The sequence below is a fragment of the Acanthaster planci genome, linkage group LG16, assembly GCF_054643075.1.
Source record: "Acanthaster planci isolate LZ-2023a linkage group LG16, COTS_SCS, whole genome shotgun sequence".
Classification (NCBI taxonomy): domain Eukaryota; kingdom Metazoa; phylum Echinodermata; class Asteroidea; order Valvatida; family Acanthasteridae; genus Acanthaster; species Acanthaster planci.
The window spans coordinates 10503356-10521762 of record NC_141792.1 but is presented as its reverse complement, the minus strand read 5'-3'; the positions used below and the strand labels follow the sequence as shown (position 1 = coordinate 10521762).

At 40.3% G+C, this 18407-nt stretch overlaps 2 protein-coding genes across 7 annotated transcripts in view; both read right to left on the bottom strand.

Moving 5' to 3' along the window:
- Window positions 1–940: 940 nt before the first annotated feature.
- Window positions 941–14434, bottom strand: LOC110979037 (neprilysin-1-like). The gene is made up of 24 exons (XM_087147245.1): window positions 14308–14434; window positions 13270–13317; window positions 10849–10996; window positions 9843–9956; window positions 9420–9581; window positions 9022–9105; window positions 8535–8755; window positions 8212–8283; window positions 7841–7906; window positions 7437–7553; window positions 7030–7101; window positions 6637–6773; window positions 6219–6441; window positions 5815–5913; window positions 5300–5377; window positions 4793–4902; window positions 4490–4551; window positions 3711–3762; window positions 3361–3428; window positions 2901–3031; window positions 2649–2714; window positions 2448–2534; window positions 1971–2047; window positions 941–1816 (listed from the first exon to the last, which is right to left on the bottom strand). Exons 3-24 carry the CDS (start codon window positions 10982–10984, stop codon window positions 1714–1716), a joined length of 2337 nt encoding a protein of 778 aa, XP_087003371.1. The 5' UTR covers window positions 10985–10996; window positions 13270–13317; window positions 14308–14434; the 3' UTR covers window positions 941–1713.
- LOC110979036 (membrane metallo-endopeptidase-like 1) overlaps window positions 13643–18407 on the bottom strand; it is an 18436-nt gene continuing 13671 nt past the window's right edge. For all 6 annotated transcript variants that reach the window (XM_087147250.1, XM_087147255.1, XM_087147251.1 and 3 more), the window contains 6 exons: window positions 18326–18393; window positions 17925–18064; window positions 17706–17771; window positions 17504–17590; window positions 15765–15841; window positions 13643–15139 (listed from right to left, as the gene is read on the bottom strand). In XM_087147250.1, coding sequence (XP_087003376.1) covers window positions 15040–15139; window positions 15765–15841; window positions 17504–17590; window positions 17706–17771; window positions 17925–18064; window positions 18326–18393 — 538 coding nt within the window. In that variant the 3' untranslated portion in view covers window positions 13643–15039. The remainder of the gene's footprint in view (window positions 15140–15764; window positions 15842–17503; window positions 17591–17705; window positions 17772–17924; window positions 18065–18325; window positions 18394–18407) is intronic.

The following is an 18407-nucleotide window of genomic DNA, read 5'->3' as shown; positions in this document are numbered from 1 at the left end:
ATCGTGACAGGTTGACAAAATTAAAGGCTGCCAAATAGCAACTCAAGGGGGCCGAGAGAAGCCCACACAGGCACGGATCCGGAAGTGGCAACACCGCCTCCCCGCTTTGAGGCAAAAAGGTCTTTAAAAATGGGGTAAATCAATAAAAAAAAATAAAGGTGAGTGCACTAATACCACTGTAAATAATCTATGTCGTGTAATTTTTCATCACTTTAGCGCTCAGTCGCAAAAATGAAACATTGAAAAAAAACCTCTGGTCTGACCACCCTCCCACCTTGGCACCGTTAGATTTTCTAAAATCACAGGATTTATCTCATCATCGAAGCAAGACACTTCGTCATCCTCGAAGCAAGACACTTCGTCATCCATGCAGAATGTGTTGTCTTTCCAGTCAAAAAGTTTTGTCAAAAAGTGAATGAGATTCTATATTGCATTATTTAGTTTTATTTGAATTGCTTTCGTTTTATTTGATTCGTTTCATTTTATTTGATTGTTGGAATGGCTTGTTTGCATTTCGTTCAGATTATGCCATTTCAGAGCACAAATGTGAATTCAATGTTAATAGTATTCACAAATTCTTTATATGCGTTCTGTCGGTCACTGAATTCGTAGGAAAAGATATCCACGAAGAAAGCATTCTTCACGATCACGACAATAAAATATCAATGAAAGCAACTTATGCACTTAACACACCGTCTTCTAGCGCTATTTGCCCCAGACACTCCTTAGAAGTGGACTCTTTCTTGCACAGGACCTCCTTCCCATTGAGGCGTTATATTGAGAGATTGGGTTTCGTCATCGTAGGAAGTGACTCGAATTGAGTCCAGCCATTGGAAGGTCAAGTTGGATTAGTTCATGGTGCGTGGTCGAGTTGAGCTGAGTCAAATATTTGAACACCATCGATTAACAATACACAAAGAAACAGAGTCTAAGACTGGGATTGTTTATTTAATCTTTATTTAGTCTTTATTATTTGTATCATTATTTTCATCCTGGCATGTACAAGTAAATGTAGCGTTTCTGTAACGAGTAATTGTATTGTGCCACTCAAGTCAAGTCGAGTCATCTGCTCGTATGGTGACTCAGTCCAGTTGAGGAAAGTTTCTCGTCGGAACTCGAGTTGAGTCGAATTGCCAAAAAAGTAGACTCTTTACAATTCTGCTCCATCCCACTCTGCCCCGTTACCGGTATATACCATAGATGCTGTTTGTCCGGGAAACATCAGAACATTACAGAACAAAACGCTATTACAACGACCAAATGAAATACTGTATATACATGTACTTCCTTGCTAGGCATCATCTGGACGGATATCAGGGGGTTTCCTGCGGTACTGAGAACTTTATCATATAGCTAACACATCATAGGCAAGTATCATTTCAAAACGAGATTGTGATTATAAAAACCCATTGGACTGAACAAATTAAGAGTACAAATAAGTAGGCATGGAAATAGTGAAATTTACGCATCATCTTTAAAGCACAAAGCAGGAGAGAACGCTTCTTGTAATTATAGATCGATTTATTAAATCATTAATAAACCACAAGTTCGGAGGTACGATTTCAGTATTGAATTGGTTTGTTGTTTTGCATTTGAAGGTATAATTACTACATCTGTATCTTTTCATACTTTTAAGATTTTTGCTAGATAGAATTATAGTTACAGCTCAGCGTCTTTAATGTCAAATTTGTGCATTTTCATGAACTAACGAATTTAATACCAAACTTTGCATTTGACATCTTGATTCATGTAGCTTCCGGCCGGGCAGTTGAATGCAGTGTTAAACGCCTCGTTGTTCTGCAGTGGACCAATGACTCTACAAAAATGTTTAAAAAGGGTCAAGTCACCATACATGTAATTTAAATTCAAGCAAATTTAATAGTTTTAATAGAGAACCATACATATTTATGTATATATCGTAAAGTTTTTATTATATCAGTGATAAGAATAAGGCGAAGAAATTAACAAACCTGTATCGGCCGGGGCTGTGCACTCCATTGTCGATATAGTTATCCACACCTTCGGGTTTGAACAAACTGCACCAGAGCTGTAAAAGAGAGCAAAAAAGTATCTGCTTTTGCTCACTAGTTTGTAAACTTCATGAATAGTTACTGATTGGAACATATTAGATGTTATCCACTTATTTTCTGATTGACGTTCTTGGTGCTAGAAACTCGCATTTTGTCCAATCGAATATCACCACTTCTAACGTATTAGTTGGTCATACATTTTGACGAGACACGGTACCGTTGGGGTAAGCGTAAGAAAAACGTGTCAACACTAACCCTCTAGGGTGTATCAAAAATCACATCTAAATTGGAAGATTTGGTACGTTCAGGTATTACTGTGTAAATCCAGACTCGATTTTTATTACTGAAATGGAGTTTTGCTCGAATTAATCAAACTCACTCGAATAGTACACTATTACGTAAACGTCTTTGCTTTACCTGAGAATATGAAAGGAAAAACATCTGCTCATCGGTGAAATCAACACCAGGAAGTCGAGGCTGCTTAGGAATGTTGTCCATGTAGGCCTTTAGAAAAGAAAAGATTCGAAAATTAGACCTTTGTAAAGGTGAAAGCGGAAAGTATGATATCTTTGCTGTGAGGGAATCAAGGTTAAAGTTAATGTTACATCTGTTGTTTACCTTAAACGACTCTCTGAGACCTCCGTTGTCAGCGATGTTTTCACCTTGCGTTTGCTCTCCGTTTAGCTGTAAAGATAGCAGATTTGCGTCTATTTAGTGTTTACTTTTTCTTCCGGGATTTAGAGGTTATCTTGCTCTTTTCGAAAAACTAGGGAGAACAGAGGGTGCTTTCTTGTTAGAAAAAAATAAGTGGGTCTGTATCTGGAATGCGATTGGAAATAAGAAACAAAGAGTCAACAAAGCAAAGCTTACGTGTCTGCCATTTTCTGGCATAACAAAGCCGGAGTATTGATCAATTATGCACTGGGCTTTCTCTTTGAAATTTTCAATGGACTCCTGAGTCCACCACTGTCTAAAGTACCCGTTTTCATCGTATTGTCTTCCTGTGAAGAAAACAGAAACTGTTTAAGCAAACCTTGGAACCATGTTCCTTTTACTTGACAGGGCAAATTCTTCAATCAATTCTTTCAAATCAAGTCCATTCTTTTTTAAATTCATGTTTGGGATGGTACAATTGAAGTGCTTAAACGGAAAAATTTCTTTAATTTTTTAAACACACCAAAGTCCAGAATTATGTTATAGCGTAGGTATTTTAAGTGAAGAGACCACAATAAAAGTTAAAAAAGCAAAAATATTCTTCAAATACGCAGACTTCTTCGTGAGTTATTCAAATACTCACAATCTTCTGTCGCCGTGTTTGACAGTAACTCACCGTTGTTATCAAAACCGTGCGTTATTTCGTGTCCTATGACCACACCAATACCTCCGTAATTGGAATACCTAGAAAGAAAATGGAAAATGCTTAGTACCCTGGATGATAGGCTGATGGGAATTGTGCTTTGTGTTTTTCACGCAGGTATGATATTACTGCTAGCTTTATGTGAGTCAATTTAAAAAACTCCTGAGTGGCAAAAACATTACCGTGTTAATGAAGCTTCAAAATTAATTTGAAAGATATCTAATTCTCAGAGATTAATCATACACACTTCAATTCAAGCACTTTAGAGGGAGCTACAAATAACTAAAGCATCACATGGGATGGCTTATTTGGTTAAAACTCACCAGGGAAGATCCTTATGGTAGAAAGGTGGTTGGAGGATAGCTGCCGGAAACACTGGAGAAAAGACGTTGAAGTTCGTTGAATCGGTGGGTGTAAGAGTTATTAGTTAGTCAGAATTTGGTAGAGGTTGGTAAGTTTTGTGCTTGGTTAATTGAGTTCATGGCAGGCTGTTTGATTGGTGCACATTGGGGGGGGTGGCTGCTTTGTTGGTGGGTGTAACAACTATTGATTAACTATTTAATAAGATGACGGCAGAGGTTACACTTTACACTTTGGCAGGTATATAATGAATGGACCACTGTGTGACTGGTGGGTGTTGAATTGGCGTCCTTATAGTGGTACCACAGGTCCGCAGTTCGCGTGCGGATGAAACTGTAGACTTAGCGCTCATTGAAAGGGGATGAAGCAAACTCTATTCAAAATGGGCTGGTGGGTTGATGAAATGGCATATTGGTATCTATGTGTCGGTTGCAAAGGTGCTCTATCTGCAGTGACCTAACTAATGGTGAGGGCATGGAACTCCCCGCCCCGAAGCTCACGGCCTGTGCACTACCCGTCAGAAATTACGGACGGAAGAAATCTAGTGATATTCCCCTCGGCCGTTGTTTCAACCCTTGTCAAGGCCATTGAGTGCCCCTGTAAAAAAAGCAGGGTCAGACAATCTCCCCATTGACACCACTAAATACATAGATTTTGCTATGACTGGCTGATTCAGAAATTGCCTTATTTTTAAACCGATTCGTAAATGATGGAAAAGACAGACTCAAAGAACAAAGCTTACAAATTCCGTTTGCGCTTGGACTGTAGAATGCATTGACAACTGCCGGTCCTACAATTGTCCACCTTTAAAGAATACCAGTATTCGAAAACTAAACTAAAAACAACGATTTACACTTTTTGAGGTATAACTACTGCAAACAGACTCGTCCAAAGGCTAATGCAAAGATATTTTCCAAGTTCTATCGCAGACAGACGTCTAACAGTCCCAACTTGATTTTGTATTTTGAAGAACTCGTTGTATTTATACCACAAACAAATCTTGTAAGTTGTACACAAATCTAGTATTTTGTTACCGCATACTCACAGTGAGTTTTCAATTTCCACATCCTCACGTAAGAGTGCCAGCTCGGCCTGAGAGATCCACTCACGGTACCTCAATCTGTTTTGGAAATATTCCTTGTTCTTGGCAGTTAGCTGCAAGACCAAGTTCAATGTCCATGAAAATGCTGCAGCACTTGATCTCATTAATGACCAGATATAATTGTTTTTCGTAGGGGAAACACTCATGGACTCATATCGTTCTACTGGATCAAAGTTTTGCTGACAAAAAGACACATCCGTGCTTTCTTTATAACTATCATTAACAAGTGGATACAAGACTGGAACTCTAGCCAAATGGTTTGACGTCTTGGTCGAATATCAAAGGGGGGATGCATTACCATTAACGTCAGAGATCACTCAGCCGTACTTCATCACAACCAGATATTCTGTCCCTTACATACACACACACCCTCTCTCTCCCCTTATCAAATCCTCTGCATCATGTACATGACCTCATGAAACGTAAAGGTATAATAAGTGTGCTACCTACATCAGCGTACTCCGCGTCAAGTTTAGCGTTGTCTTTTATCCACTCCGGGTAGCCAATTTCAATAACCATTGCATCCGCCTGTAGGTGAAAAGTCATGAGTTGAATAATTTTGCTGACCCCACAGGTGTGTTCAACATATTAAATCGAGTCAAATGACAATACCTCTGAAGTTCCGTACTTATGAACAGCGAACATTCTGACTTATCAAGAGTAGAGTGCGACGTTTCAGCATCCACATCACCAACAACAAAGACATGAAAGATTGTATTTCTGGTATCCAGTCAAAATTTAGCTCCTGGAATGGTTTTGTGTCCAACATGACACACAAAATCGTTTCTGTCAAGTGAGCAAATGCTTCTTTTTTCAAAAAGGAGTTAACTGTCTTCGTACAGGCATATAGGAAACAGCAGAATGAAATTCAACATAACTCCCGTCAAGGTCGGGAGGGGATCAGTGTTTGATTTTTCATGCCGGCCTTTGACCCCTAAACTGATCTCTTTTTCATTTAAACAAACCTTTCTGGCAGCTTTGGGCTTATCTTCCTCTTGGAGCCAGTCATTTGTGGTCAGCATGGACTTGAAAGCCGTCTGCAGATTGCGTATCATGTCTAGGGTCTAACAAAACAAATTTTTAAATTAAAGATACGATAGAAACAATATTGCTGAGACGTGTCTGTTCAACATGTCGGCTCTGTCCCTTTCTTTCTTAATAATACCTGCATATATCACAAGTTTATTGTCACGGTTTCACGCAATTAGATATCTGTATGTTGAATGAACTGTATATAGACTTTATTTACAATAATTAGGTCTGAGATAGGCCTGTGAAGGGATTTATGTGACATTGCTATTAAGAGTCCACAGACTCTTGGACTAGAACAACCATAGTTGTGGCAGTGTTCACGCCTGTTATCCCGTACTTTCTGCTTGGCATCTTCTGGGAAGTGTTCATCCACGTACATCCTGCCGCTGATGAACTCGTACTGGTCTTTGGCGTTGGAGACGCACGTCTTCCAGCGGGTTGTTGGAGAAATGGCACCGTAAACACTCTCCAGGTATTTCTGCCTGATGGCCAGGAACGTCTCGTTCATGAAGGGCACCATTTGGCTGACAAGCCGCCATATCATGTAGTTGGCCTTGACTCTGAGAGGGACGGTGTTTTAAGTTTGAAATAATTTATTATCGAATACATTTGGTTTAAAAAATACTATAATTGTTAGTTATTCATCTTTAAAACTGAATGTTGAAATAACAATTATTAAAACAACAAAAGTGGGTGTATTTATCATAGTATAAATGCAGTAAAAACTTCTAGATATCCGGCCATCCTTCACCCACCTTTTGCTTTGATCTTTGAGCCACATTGTGACGTTAGAAATGTAGTTAGGGTTGTAGTTTACGATGGGTTCGTCGTCAGTAACGCGTGGGTTGACACTTGCTGGCAACATCAGATTGTAAAAACGCACCCAGTCAATCTAGAACACAAGTTATTGTTCACTGAGAAATCAGAATGTGCAAATTCATTGAAATGCAAATCTTACGAACTTCATGTTATACTTCACATTCATGAAACTAGGCCTATATATGACTGAACTATTACGAAGTAAGACGCAAATGGCTAAGCTAGACTTCAAATCTGGCATGTTGTTATTCTTGTGGCGATGCGTCAACAGATTTTCTCTTGACGGTCTTAATTGGCAAAAAATACAAAAAATCGTTGTGTAACTTTACCTCATCCATTCCAATTTCCTTGAGAGTGACTCCGACCCAGCCTAGAAACGTGTCTGGATGTTCAACAGTCAACTGTGGAAATAGTAAACCAGAATGGATTTCAAGTTCATCACTGCTGGGCCTACTACCAAAACAAATGATACATGTAAACAGTTAAGGATGGATATAAAATGCCTCTCGTGTAAAGTGCCTCTTCTTTCTAAAAATTATACTGGCAAACATTTAAAAATATTTTAAGTCCAGTCGTTTCCATTGACAGGTTTTCATATGCAATCAATATAAATCGAGCATTTTTCTTCTTTTCCTTTAAACCCCTATCATAGCTTGTGAGAAATTTGACATAAGACCAAACTATCGCATTGTGTTCTTTGTTCTACTGATCTACTTGATCGAGGAACAGTGAATACATTTGCCATAGCTGATTCAAACTCGATGAGGTCGGTCATGTCTTGTGTTGCGACCGCTTCGCTCGCCCCAAGCGCCACAGCAATGTCGATCAGGTACTGAAAGTAGGCTTGCCTCTCCTGAAAGTGTAATAAGATTACATTTTAATTAATTAATGAGGAGAGGATGTGTCGAAAGGGGCTTTAAAAAGCACGACGTTTTCTATCAGCATGTACCATGCCTTTGGCATGGACAGGGAACTATGCCACACCAACTGTTCGCCTCAAAGTTTGTCTCCTGTTAAGCATAAGAAAGGCTTATGCATGAATATCTACGACATTTTATCTATACACAGAAATTTGAATGATTAGTGGTTCTCTCTATTGGTAAAAATCTTGATGAGCAATGAAATAATTGGACTTCATACTTTGGAATACTTCTCCTCCAAGAGTATCTTCACCCCGTAGTCTTCAGGATCGTTGCGTTCGTCAATCTGTCAGGAGAACGTTTAATGTAACATTGTTGATAGAGTTCATGAATATGTATGGCTTGAATTGTCAGACCATTTTAATCAACTCTTCCTCAGACAGGTAACTAGAAATTCATCTGACCACTATTATGAAAAAAGTAACTGAATTCGTATGAATTTAGAACATTCAAATGGGACAATATACATTATTTTGCAATTTTGACAACAACAGAGTTATGAATACATGGCAATTAACTTTAAAAACATAGTATTAAAGTAACATAGACTTTAAATCTGAAAAGAAAGTCTACTTTGATATGTCCCCTTACCAAAGTCTTGACTCCTCGCAAATGTTTGTTTTCGATCTCTGTCCTTGGAACCAAGAAATTTGGTGTATACGCCTAATCGGAATTGAAAAATTGTTATAACACAGAGAAGACATCACAAGTCGTTATAATAGTTTAAAGTTGTTTAGATCAATACCCACATCATACCAAAGTTACCTTTCCAAAGGTGAAGATGTACCCCAATTCCCTATTTTGTGATCTAGCATTCTCTGAAGTGTGATACCACTGGTTCACGCTGCCAAGGTGTAGCACTTCTCTTCTATGAAGGCAAATTTAATATTCAACAGTTTATGTCACAAGCTTACATCCAACTTGTACTTGGCTCTATTATCCGGATCGGGATATACGTCTGAGGCAACGATCATTTCTACGCCGTATTTGCCCTTGATGTCAGCCCACAGCTTCTCAAAGTCGAAAGCGGCCTGGTCCCAGTTCCCACCCGCCGGGTTGTCACCGAGGACTGGCCAACCGCCAAGAGACGTCAGCAGGTCAGTCAGAGGCTTGGCCCCAAGTTCGTTGATGGTGTCTGTTGGGGGTGAAATTCGGTTCCCTTATACATAACTGCGAGGGTAATTGAGATGTTTAAAACTTCACTTGAAATTCAACCAAAGTGCTCCTCCGTGCATGCATCAAAGTTTCTTTTATAGGGTATCAATTAAGCCTCATCTCTTTTCTTATTCGGTTCTGTTCACATTTTGAAATCTTTACTTTATATGTTACCTTTAAGCTTTAGGCAAAACAGTTTTCACGGCCGAAAAATGTACTTGCTGATTAATGATTGCAGTGACTTACCCATGTCCTCACAAGACTGGTAGTCATTCCTCACAATGTGAAACGAATCAGGCTCACCAGCAGTCGGGCTTTGTTCAAACAGAGCTGGTTAGATAAAAGATTAACCTAATGAGTTACAATTAACGGGTTCTGAACCCCCCTCCCCATACATTAGCACTATTCGTTGGTAGACTGATGGTGGCAATACTAGATTTTACTAGGGGGGGCACAAGGGGGCCCAGCATCTTATGGGGGTCATCAGCTTTCAGTGGTGTGGGTCTTGGTGGCAAGCTTTCGTTAGCCATGTTCAATATCCATTCATTCATTTTTAGTGCGGGGGCACTGGGAATTTATGGGGGCACGTGCCTCAACCTCCCCCCCCTACACCACTAGACTGTTCCATGTGTACCATTTGGTACCTTTCAGCTTGTCTGTCAGATCGTCTCTGAGTAAAGTGAAGGCAGAGATGCTGGTTTGGTCGTCTGGAACCGTGTACCGTTCCATCCAGCCGCCGCAAGCATATTCGAAGAAATTTTCACAGGGATTCTTGCTGGGATCCATACTGCTCAAGTAAACGTAAGCTGAAAAAAAGATAAAAAGCACAGTGCAGCACGAGCACAGTCTGTCTCTAGTACTTCTCTAGCGGCTTACAATTGATTATTAAAAATTAAAGTTTATAATTAAACAACAATCCAGTGTCAGGGGCGTACTAAACACAGCAGCTAAAGAGTGGAGGATTCAAACAGCAAAATCTTCACATTGACATAGCAAAAATAGGTAAGGCTAGTGGACAAGAACCGAAAAATCGGCCTAATTTGTAATTTAACCCAAAAATGGCTTACCTGAGTCGTAGCACTGCTTTGTGGTGCAGAGCGGGACAGGTTGAGTTGGTTTACTGGTGGCCTTCAACTCGTCCAATTCATTAGCGATGTTGTTCTTCTGCAGGACGAACACAACTGTAAAAGAAAAACGAGTCGGCAGAAAACACGTTAGTAAATTCAGGCAAACACCGTCATCATACGGAAATAACTGAATATTGACACAATATAATCGAAAACACTGACCGTTCGTATTGCTGGAATAATTGAGCAAGGCAGTATGTTGTCATGGACAAGGCCAAACAAAAGTCTCCAATTTCAGGTCGGGGGCTGGCTCCAAAAGTGGTGCGGCGACACGGTTTTTTTTAGCCCTCATTTTTGTTTTCTGGAAATGATATATGTATAATGCGCGATGTCCATCGCAACTGCGTGAGCACGTCCTAAAGCCGGCCGATAGCAACAGCTAAGTAGACTGGCCCCTCGATTTTTACTGTTTAAAAGCATTATCAGCTTGAACATGTACAAACGACATAAGACCACCTCGTTTGTCTGGTTCCCAGATGTAAATGTATAATGCAGAAATGACGTCATCTGAAAAAGAGTGCCCAACTAAATGTATGGCGAACTAGATGGACTCCTTTACATCAAACATACGTTAAAATAACGCCCTTAATTAATGCAAGTTTGGCAGCTTTTGGACATCGTTTTATACATGATAAAAACTGCTTTATTTTGCGCAGGTCTACAGCGACGCGTGCCCTGGCCAGAAACCGGAGACTTTTTTGATCTAAGTTAGTGTTTGGAACAAATTAAGACTTGAATTCGTGCAAAAATGAAGTTGTCTTCAACATACTTCCGTTCATTTAGATGTCGTCTTTAAGTACCGATCACTCGATCGTAAAAGATGTAACGTGCCAAGGCCAAAACCAAGGTCCGATCAATGCACAAGATGATAGCAAAGATTTGAGATTCTGACAGTGAGCGCAACTGCGATGCCAACCAGGAGCTTTAGCGTGAGGATTCCACTCACCTGTAGTGGCAGTCAAGGCAATGGTGGCCGCTGCGAATATTCCCGCCAAAATGAGAGGGATTCTGCTGGGGGTCTTGGTAGCCACATCGTCCTCCAGAGCGAGCTGGGCTTTGGAATTTGCTGGGTAGTCATCCATTTCTGCGGCGGACTAATAATTTCATTGTGAACATGAGCCGTTTTAGTTCATTTGAGAAAGAGGAAAGGAATGCAGAGCCCGGCCCAATTTTCTAAAAGTGGTAGCACTTTTTAAATGTTACAAACACGGATAGGACGCTCAAAATGTCGCTAAGAGAGTAGCTAGATGGCATTCATCTTGATAGGGAACAGTAACATTTATCTATGAGAATGTAGTGTCAAAGGTACTACTACATGGACATATTGATTGTTAAATACGGTGAAAGCCTGAAGCAGACTTTTGATGATAGAAATTTGCAAACTGTAGGCAGATGTATATCCTTTTTGTTCTGTCGCTCATAATTACGCCAATGGCATCCAATTTCATCACAGGAAGAAAATTGCGATCGAGTGGGAGTATTAAAGGGTAATTTAAACTAGATAGAGGCAGAAGGCTCCGTCCATAAATATCTTTTGGCGTTGAAAGGCCGTGTCTGCAATTCTAGTCATATCTGAAATCGTGTCATAGAGAATGCTAAATACATTCAGAAACGTTTCAGACTCGTTCAAGAAGATGCATTTAATTTGGCTAAAGTTGCGAATCCTTTCTGGATTAAACTTTTACCTAAATAAAACTGGCTTTTGTCAGTCACCATTTTAAAAACGGATGTCCACATTGCACTGCAAATTACAGCCATTTGGGGCTTTCCAGTCTGCCCGAATCTAGCAGAGAATTTTAGCATGCAAGTCGCGCTTTGCATTGATCAGTCTGCGGCGGGCTTTGAAACGCATCAGACGAGGAAATCCGTTAGAGGTTTTTATAAAAATCTATTCCCACACAGCCAGTGAGTCTGGGATAATTTACTTCGATTACGTTTTACGAAGTGTTACAGATTTTCTGCTGGCACAACCAGACTTGACTTAAAACTACTAAGGGACGATCTCTTCGTCAATTGTCTATCGATAAATAAGGGACTTTGTAGAGCACGGTGATTAAGCGTAAAATCTAGGTTACAGATTCTGCAAACCGTCTTTTGACCGAAGTAACACGAAAGAAGTCCACGTTATCCCCCCTTTCATTGATGAAAGAAATAAAGGGCATCCAGTTCATTTGGCGCTTGTTGACATCCAAAGGTCAAGAGCAGTGTAACTCGTGAAATAAATTGAGGACAGAAAAATAAGAGGGAGATCATCAACAAGATAAAGCCAGAAAACTGCTTGGCTCCGTCGTAACTGGGCATGGCCAGCGATTCAGCGGGCGTGACTTAAAGCGCCTCACGGGGCTGTTTGTTCGTTAGATTGTCAACAGGCCTTTAAACCTAACACAAACAGAAACAACACCAGAAAACACCGTCACCTGATTTTTATGGTGCATATAGAGTTACATCCCTCTTGTTACTAGTGGCGTGTTCGACGAAGTGGCGAGAACAGTTGTCCCTCCCCCCCCACACAAACCTGAACATGCTGCCAAATTTGTATCTAAGAGCCGAGGGACAATACTTGAGAATGGGGAGCAGCACCTTGGAAGGGTCACTCTACTTCGGATGATAAAAATGGGCGTTCACTCTCCCCGTCCCCTTATTTTTTCTTTCTGCCTTCTTTGTATTTAGAGAGCTTTTGAGTCAACTCGCACCTTGGGCAACTCGTACCTTAGATGACTCGTATTACGACGACCCGTACCTTGGACAACTTGTACGTCGAGTTTTATAAGACCACTCGTACCTTCATGTTCGAAATTCGGTTGAAACGTTCTTGCTGTTCCTTTTCAGCATGTTTAAGATCAGGATTGACAAACATGTCAAGAAAAATCTTCCTAAATCTCCCGTAGAGATCTTGAGCACCAGCGTGATTTTCTGCATAGTGCCTGCCGCGGGCGTTTGCGCTCAGTTTACATGACGTGTTGACCTCTTCCTGATGAGCGGGAGACAACCTGCTTACTCTTGGTGTTTAGTTTGACGTCGATAGTTGTAGGCAATGTGAAATGCTTCGCGCAAACAACTGGGAAAAACTACGTTTAATGATAGCTTAGGATGTTTAGTGATGATAGATGGTTACTCATTTGCATTCTCTTTGAGGGAGTCATCACACCAAGTATCTGAAATTGAATGTTATCCTTTCCTGCTGAAAAATAATGCCCAGAGTTACCACAGATTGGCTACTATAACACTGTATGACTATACGTGTCTTTCCCGAATTGTTTGGAAATCGTCCTTGAATGTATAAGCTAGTGGCGTCCACGAGGTGGACAAAATAGGAAAACAAAGTACAAAGCGAAGGTAACTTTAACAAAATAAGGAAAGTACTTACAACTCTCCGTTGGCGACAGCACTCTCTGTTGGCGACAGCACTGCCTCTCTAGCCGTAAGAAGGGCACAAAATGAAGACTGTAAGAATGCTGATGCAACTTCAAAAAAATTCAGCTTGGAATCGATCTGTGACGTGTTCAATACTTACTCAGTGATAAGCTATTTAAATAGACAAAAAGGGTCTAAAAATATTGCGCAGAAAAAATGTCATATCTCCCTGTAGCTCCAGAGGACCTTCATAAAGGAACCTTCATTGGTTTCCTTTAAACCTAGAAGATTTTCCAAGACTTAGAGTCCATGAAAATAGTCGCGCAGTAGTTGCACACTATCATCGATTTAGACGATGTTAATTATTCGACACTGATGTACGCAAATTCGTGAGGATAACCTCAAAAAACAGTGATTTTTATTTCGAAACTTTCGAGTTTGAAAAGAAATTAAAATTGTTTTACCAGTAATTAATAACCAACTGAAACCTGTGCGTGTTTAACTAATCACGTTGCCATGCCTCATAAGACATGGACTCGTCTATTCTGTTGGTTTAAGACATGGGCTTGGTCAGCCAATTTGTTGATCAAGCCGTGGGCGTAAATAACCATTTATGTTCCATTACTGCCCGCTCATCGTCAGCGGTGTAGAAATCAACCAACCCTACAATTAAAGACACGGATATCGGTTCATGTCCCTCAATTTGTTAATTCTCGGCAATTTCAGTTGACCCCCGTCTTGACTAGAAATTCTGCTCGAAATAAATTCTGTAAATAACAATATTCAAGCCTAATCTCAAATGTTCTCAACAGGAAGTTTAAACAAAACAATTGCGATTATTGTTAAAGGGGCTGTTAACATGGACAACTTTTTAAGATTCCCAGTACGTAATAAAGTAATCCTATCAGTTTTTATCTTAATGCCGTTATCCCTATTTATTTCAGCACCATCTACATTTACACAATGCAGAGTAACTGATGAGGCAGTACTGCCATATTTATGAAGTACATGTATATACACACTATGTAAAGTAATAAAAACGCATCCTCACATCCAAGTCCAATGGGTCTTCGATACCCTAGGTCATGTTTCCAGCCTGTTGGTCTCTTAAGCTCTTGGCAACTTTCCCCACGCTCCCCTCCGTCAGATTGACACACCTCATGATCTTCTAGCTTCTGGACTGGTCGTCCTGCTTGAGTACCCTGGTTCCAGTTGAATCCCGGGTTAGCATCCTCTTAACACCTCTCCGCCTCTATAGACACCATATTAAACTGCTTCATCAATGGAGCCTCTGTAGTGTCCTGACGACGGAGAAAGCCTCCTGTCCGGAACATTGAGCATCTGATCACTTTCAGAACCACACATACTTGAAAAGAGATTTCCTTGTGGGATGCTACCGCAAACCTCTTTACTCTAAAAAAAAATAGGAAAAAGCAAGCCTACTATTGCTTCATGCCAGAAATACAATGCCTACAATAGTATGTTTTACATACAAACTATCCAGGTATAATCTAATCTAAACAATAAAACTCGAACCCGTTCGAACCTGTGGGTGCTTAGCGGTAAAAATTTATCCCTATACAAAGAGCCTTTACTACGTTCGTGGTGTCACGTGGTACCAACTTTCTAAAATTCAAACCAGACCTACTGCACGTTTACTGCTGGAAACATTGATACAATAATAGACGTAGAATCAAGTAAAGTTTGTTGAGGCAGCCTGATTATCACTTTAGGATAGACGGGTTGGTGTTTGCCAGGCTGGCTGCGCCCGCAAACCTTTTTATTACCAAACCCTGCATTTTTCATTTGGGTTCATGTAGCTTCCAGCAGGGCAGTTGAATGCAGCGTGGAACGCTTCGGTGTTTTGCAGCGTACCAATGACTCTGTCAGAAACGAAACACACGAAAATGGTCATTCTACACAGGCTTTTGATCTCGAAGATAGGCAACGGTTAACAGGCTGAACGGTTTGTAGGCGCTTAATTTTACATTTTGTCGTTTTCTAGTTTGATAATTAACACATTAATTGTGGATTTTATTCTTTGTTGCTGCTTTCTAACGTTTACAGTTAGAAAGTATTCCTCTTTTTAAAGCCTTTTAATATTATATATGACCAATTTTTAATATTTAAATGCTTGAGGCACAGTATAATTTGTCCTGAAATAAACAAATGATTTGATGAGTGAGAAAGTAATACAAAATATATTAAGTATTTTATGACCTGTAGGCTCTACGAAGTTTTTGGCATTTTTTCCGCTTCTATGGCAAGCTCAACGTTACGCTAAGAGATTGCAGGAAAATTTGGATCTTTGTCTTATTACCTCCGTAAGGGACTAACTTTTGAATGAGCGTAATTAATGTTTTTTCCGATGCTTATTCCTTCTCCCGATGCTTATTGGGTCAAGATCTTGGGACTCAATATTACATTACTCGGACGACTCACATCAGCACGTGCATGCTGCTGTGTAATTGTATAATTGTGACCTACTTTATAATGTAACGAACAAACCTGAATCGACCTGGGCTGTGAACGTCATCCTCGATGTATTCGTCCGCTCCTTCAGGTGTGAATAAACCGCAGGAGGTCTTGAATTATCAATAAGAAAGTTGCATTCTCAAGTTGTTGCTAGATTTTATGATTTAGTTTTCTTTTTTGTGGTCCTTGCCAAGCGTAATGAAATTCTAAAGTAAACCTGACAAGTCCACTGAGGGTCAGTTTGTTTCACGCGGATCCGTATCGCAATCAGTGATCCGTCGTTGGTTCACTGTCACCAACACCCGCCTAACGGATGGAGCGAACCAGCGATGGGATTGCTGATCGAGATCCAGATGCGTGTCAAACATTTGTCCTACTGGATTTTAGAATAACATGGTCACCTAACGCAGATTTTAACCAAGCAAAAACAAGTGCAATCCGTCATTTGGCAGGTTTCCTATATGTAGAAGGACATTTCAGTGGTTATTTTCCTCGTTGGCAACTGATGAATGAAAACTCGCCAGATGCCATACTGCTGTCTTTGTAATTCACTGTTGGCCTTATTGAAGAATTTTCGAATACTGTTTAATGACGTTAATGGATAATATAATCAAAATGTGAGCAGTTTCAATGCAAATCAACAATTTTGCTGTTTTAGCATAATTAAGGGGGAAGTCTCTATAGAGTATGACGTCAGTTGGAATCAGGATTTGTTGTGCAAACAAATGCAGTACGCACCTGTGTTGGTTCAGACGCTGGTTCTTATGCAAATGCCTTTCAAACACATAATTGTACGTGTGACGTATTCTGTTCGGTGAACTCCATAGTCCTACGTCCCTTTGGTCCTACGTCCAAATTACCTTCCACGATTACCCGCATCTGAGCATCGCGATGTAGTAAGGCACGATAGCTAAAAGCTACACACAGATTACACTGTCCTACTTGTCGATCAACCACAACTAGTGGAACAATACAGCATTATGTTTTATCGAACCAACGGGACATAGGACCAATGGGATGTAGGACCAATGCACCCGATCCGACTACCACTGTTACTGTGGTGAGGCCTGTGCAGCAAAATAGCCTGCAAGAACTGTGTTGATAATATATTTTCTTATGATGCAATACAGTAGGCAAACCTATAAGTGAGGCTAGTCAGCGTCACGAAACTTTGCAAGCAGAAGGCTAGCACAAGCCTTACTTATAAGTTTGCTTGCTATATTGTATGGCTATTTTGCTACACAGGGCCTCAATTATAAGTAGAGGTGGGGTAGTCAGGTCGGGTACATCAATGAGACGTGGGATATAATGGGACTGCGGACCAATGGGACGTGAAACCAATAGAACGTAGGACCAATGGGACGTAAGACCAATGGGACTTGGGACCAGTGGGACGTTGGACCAATGGGATGTAGGATCCATAGGACATGGGACCTATGGGACGTGGGACCAATGGGACGTAGAAACAATGGAAATCAGGACCAATTGGAAGTGGACCGACGGGACGTAGGAAGTATGGAACGTAGGACCATAGAGTATCGAAGTGAATCGGTTACACGCACAAGACTGTGCGTGTATGTAAAAGGCATTAGTGCAAGAACCAGCACGTGAAACATGCGCGCGGGTACTCCATGTAGTGTTTCTACATGACGTCATATATTTCGTACTCTATCAAGCCGAAACAAAAAGGGCAGGAACTGATTTACAGTTATGGTTTCCGTATTCAGTGATTTAGTTATTAAGCATATTGATGAAATGGGCCTTTGTTTTACCTGGGAGAATGACAGGAAGAACATCTGCTCCTCCGTGAAAAGAATACCGGGAAGACTAGGCTGGTGAGGAAAGTTGTCCATGTAGGCCTTTGACAAACGGAGATTGGCCAAACAGATAGAGTAAGGCTGTTGCATGCTTGAAGTTTGCATTGATATACAACAGATATACAACAACAGAATTAATATAAAATAGTATTGATACCTTATAAGCCTCTCTAAGGCCTCCGTTATCAGCAATGTTTTCGTTCAGTGTCTGTTCTCCGTTGAGCTGTAAAAGAAAATTTACTTGTTTTTCTAAAATCAGCATTCCCAGTGTTGAACCAGTAATTTTTTTAAACTTTTAAAAATGAAGGTTTGCAGTTAATTTTTAATTAATTGAACACGGTTGAAAAAAGAAAACAGTCCACAAAGCAAGGCCTACGTTTCTGTTGTTTTCTTCCATCACAAAATCTGAATACTGCTCGGCGATGCACTGAGCTTTCTGCCGTAATATGTCCAATGACTCACGACTTATCGAGGCTGACCCAGGGCCTTCACCCCCTATACGTGTGTCTATCAACCCTGTAAGAAATACAAACATTACCCGGAATTATGAAATATGCACTGGAGACATCGTCCCAGCTTTGAATGAAGAACAAATGCAACATTTTTTAATTTGATAACAGACAACAGCTTGCATTGAAAAGAAACCAAGAATGTCTGTAATTAGTAGTACGACAACCCTTCCACACCAAATATAAGGTTCAAGTTTAAAATTTCCTTTAGCAACTTAAAATTCAGATAATCGATGGTTCTGTGTCATTGACTGACGATATAACTTACCATGAGTATCAAAACCATGCGTTATTTCGTGTCCAATGATATAACCTATAGACCCGTAGTTGGAATACCTAATGAAGAAAAT

Excerpts from the sequence above, each read along its gene's own strand:
- LOC110979037 (XM_087147245.1), bottom strand. The coding sequence starts at position 10,984 with ATGGATGACTACCCAGCAAATTCCAAAGCCCAGCTCGCTCTGGAGGAC. Across the intron at positions 9,582-9,842 it reads AAAGCAGTGCTACGACTCAG|CTTACGTTTACTTGAGCAGT; the intron begins GTAAGCCATTTT and ends TCTTTTTTTCAG. Across the intron at positions 7,102-7,436 it reads TTGAATCAGCTATGGCAAAT|TTGACTGTTGAACATCCAGA; the intron begins GTATTCACTGTT and ends CTATTTCCACAG.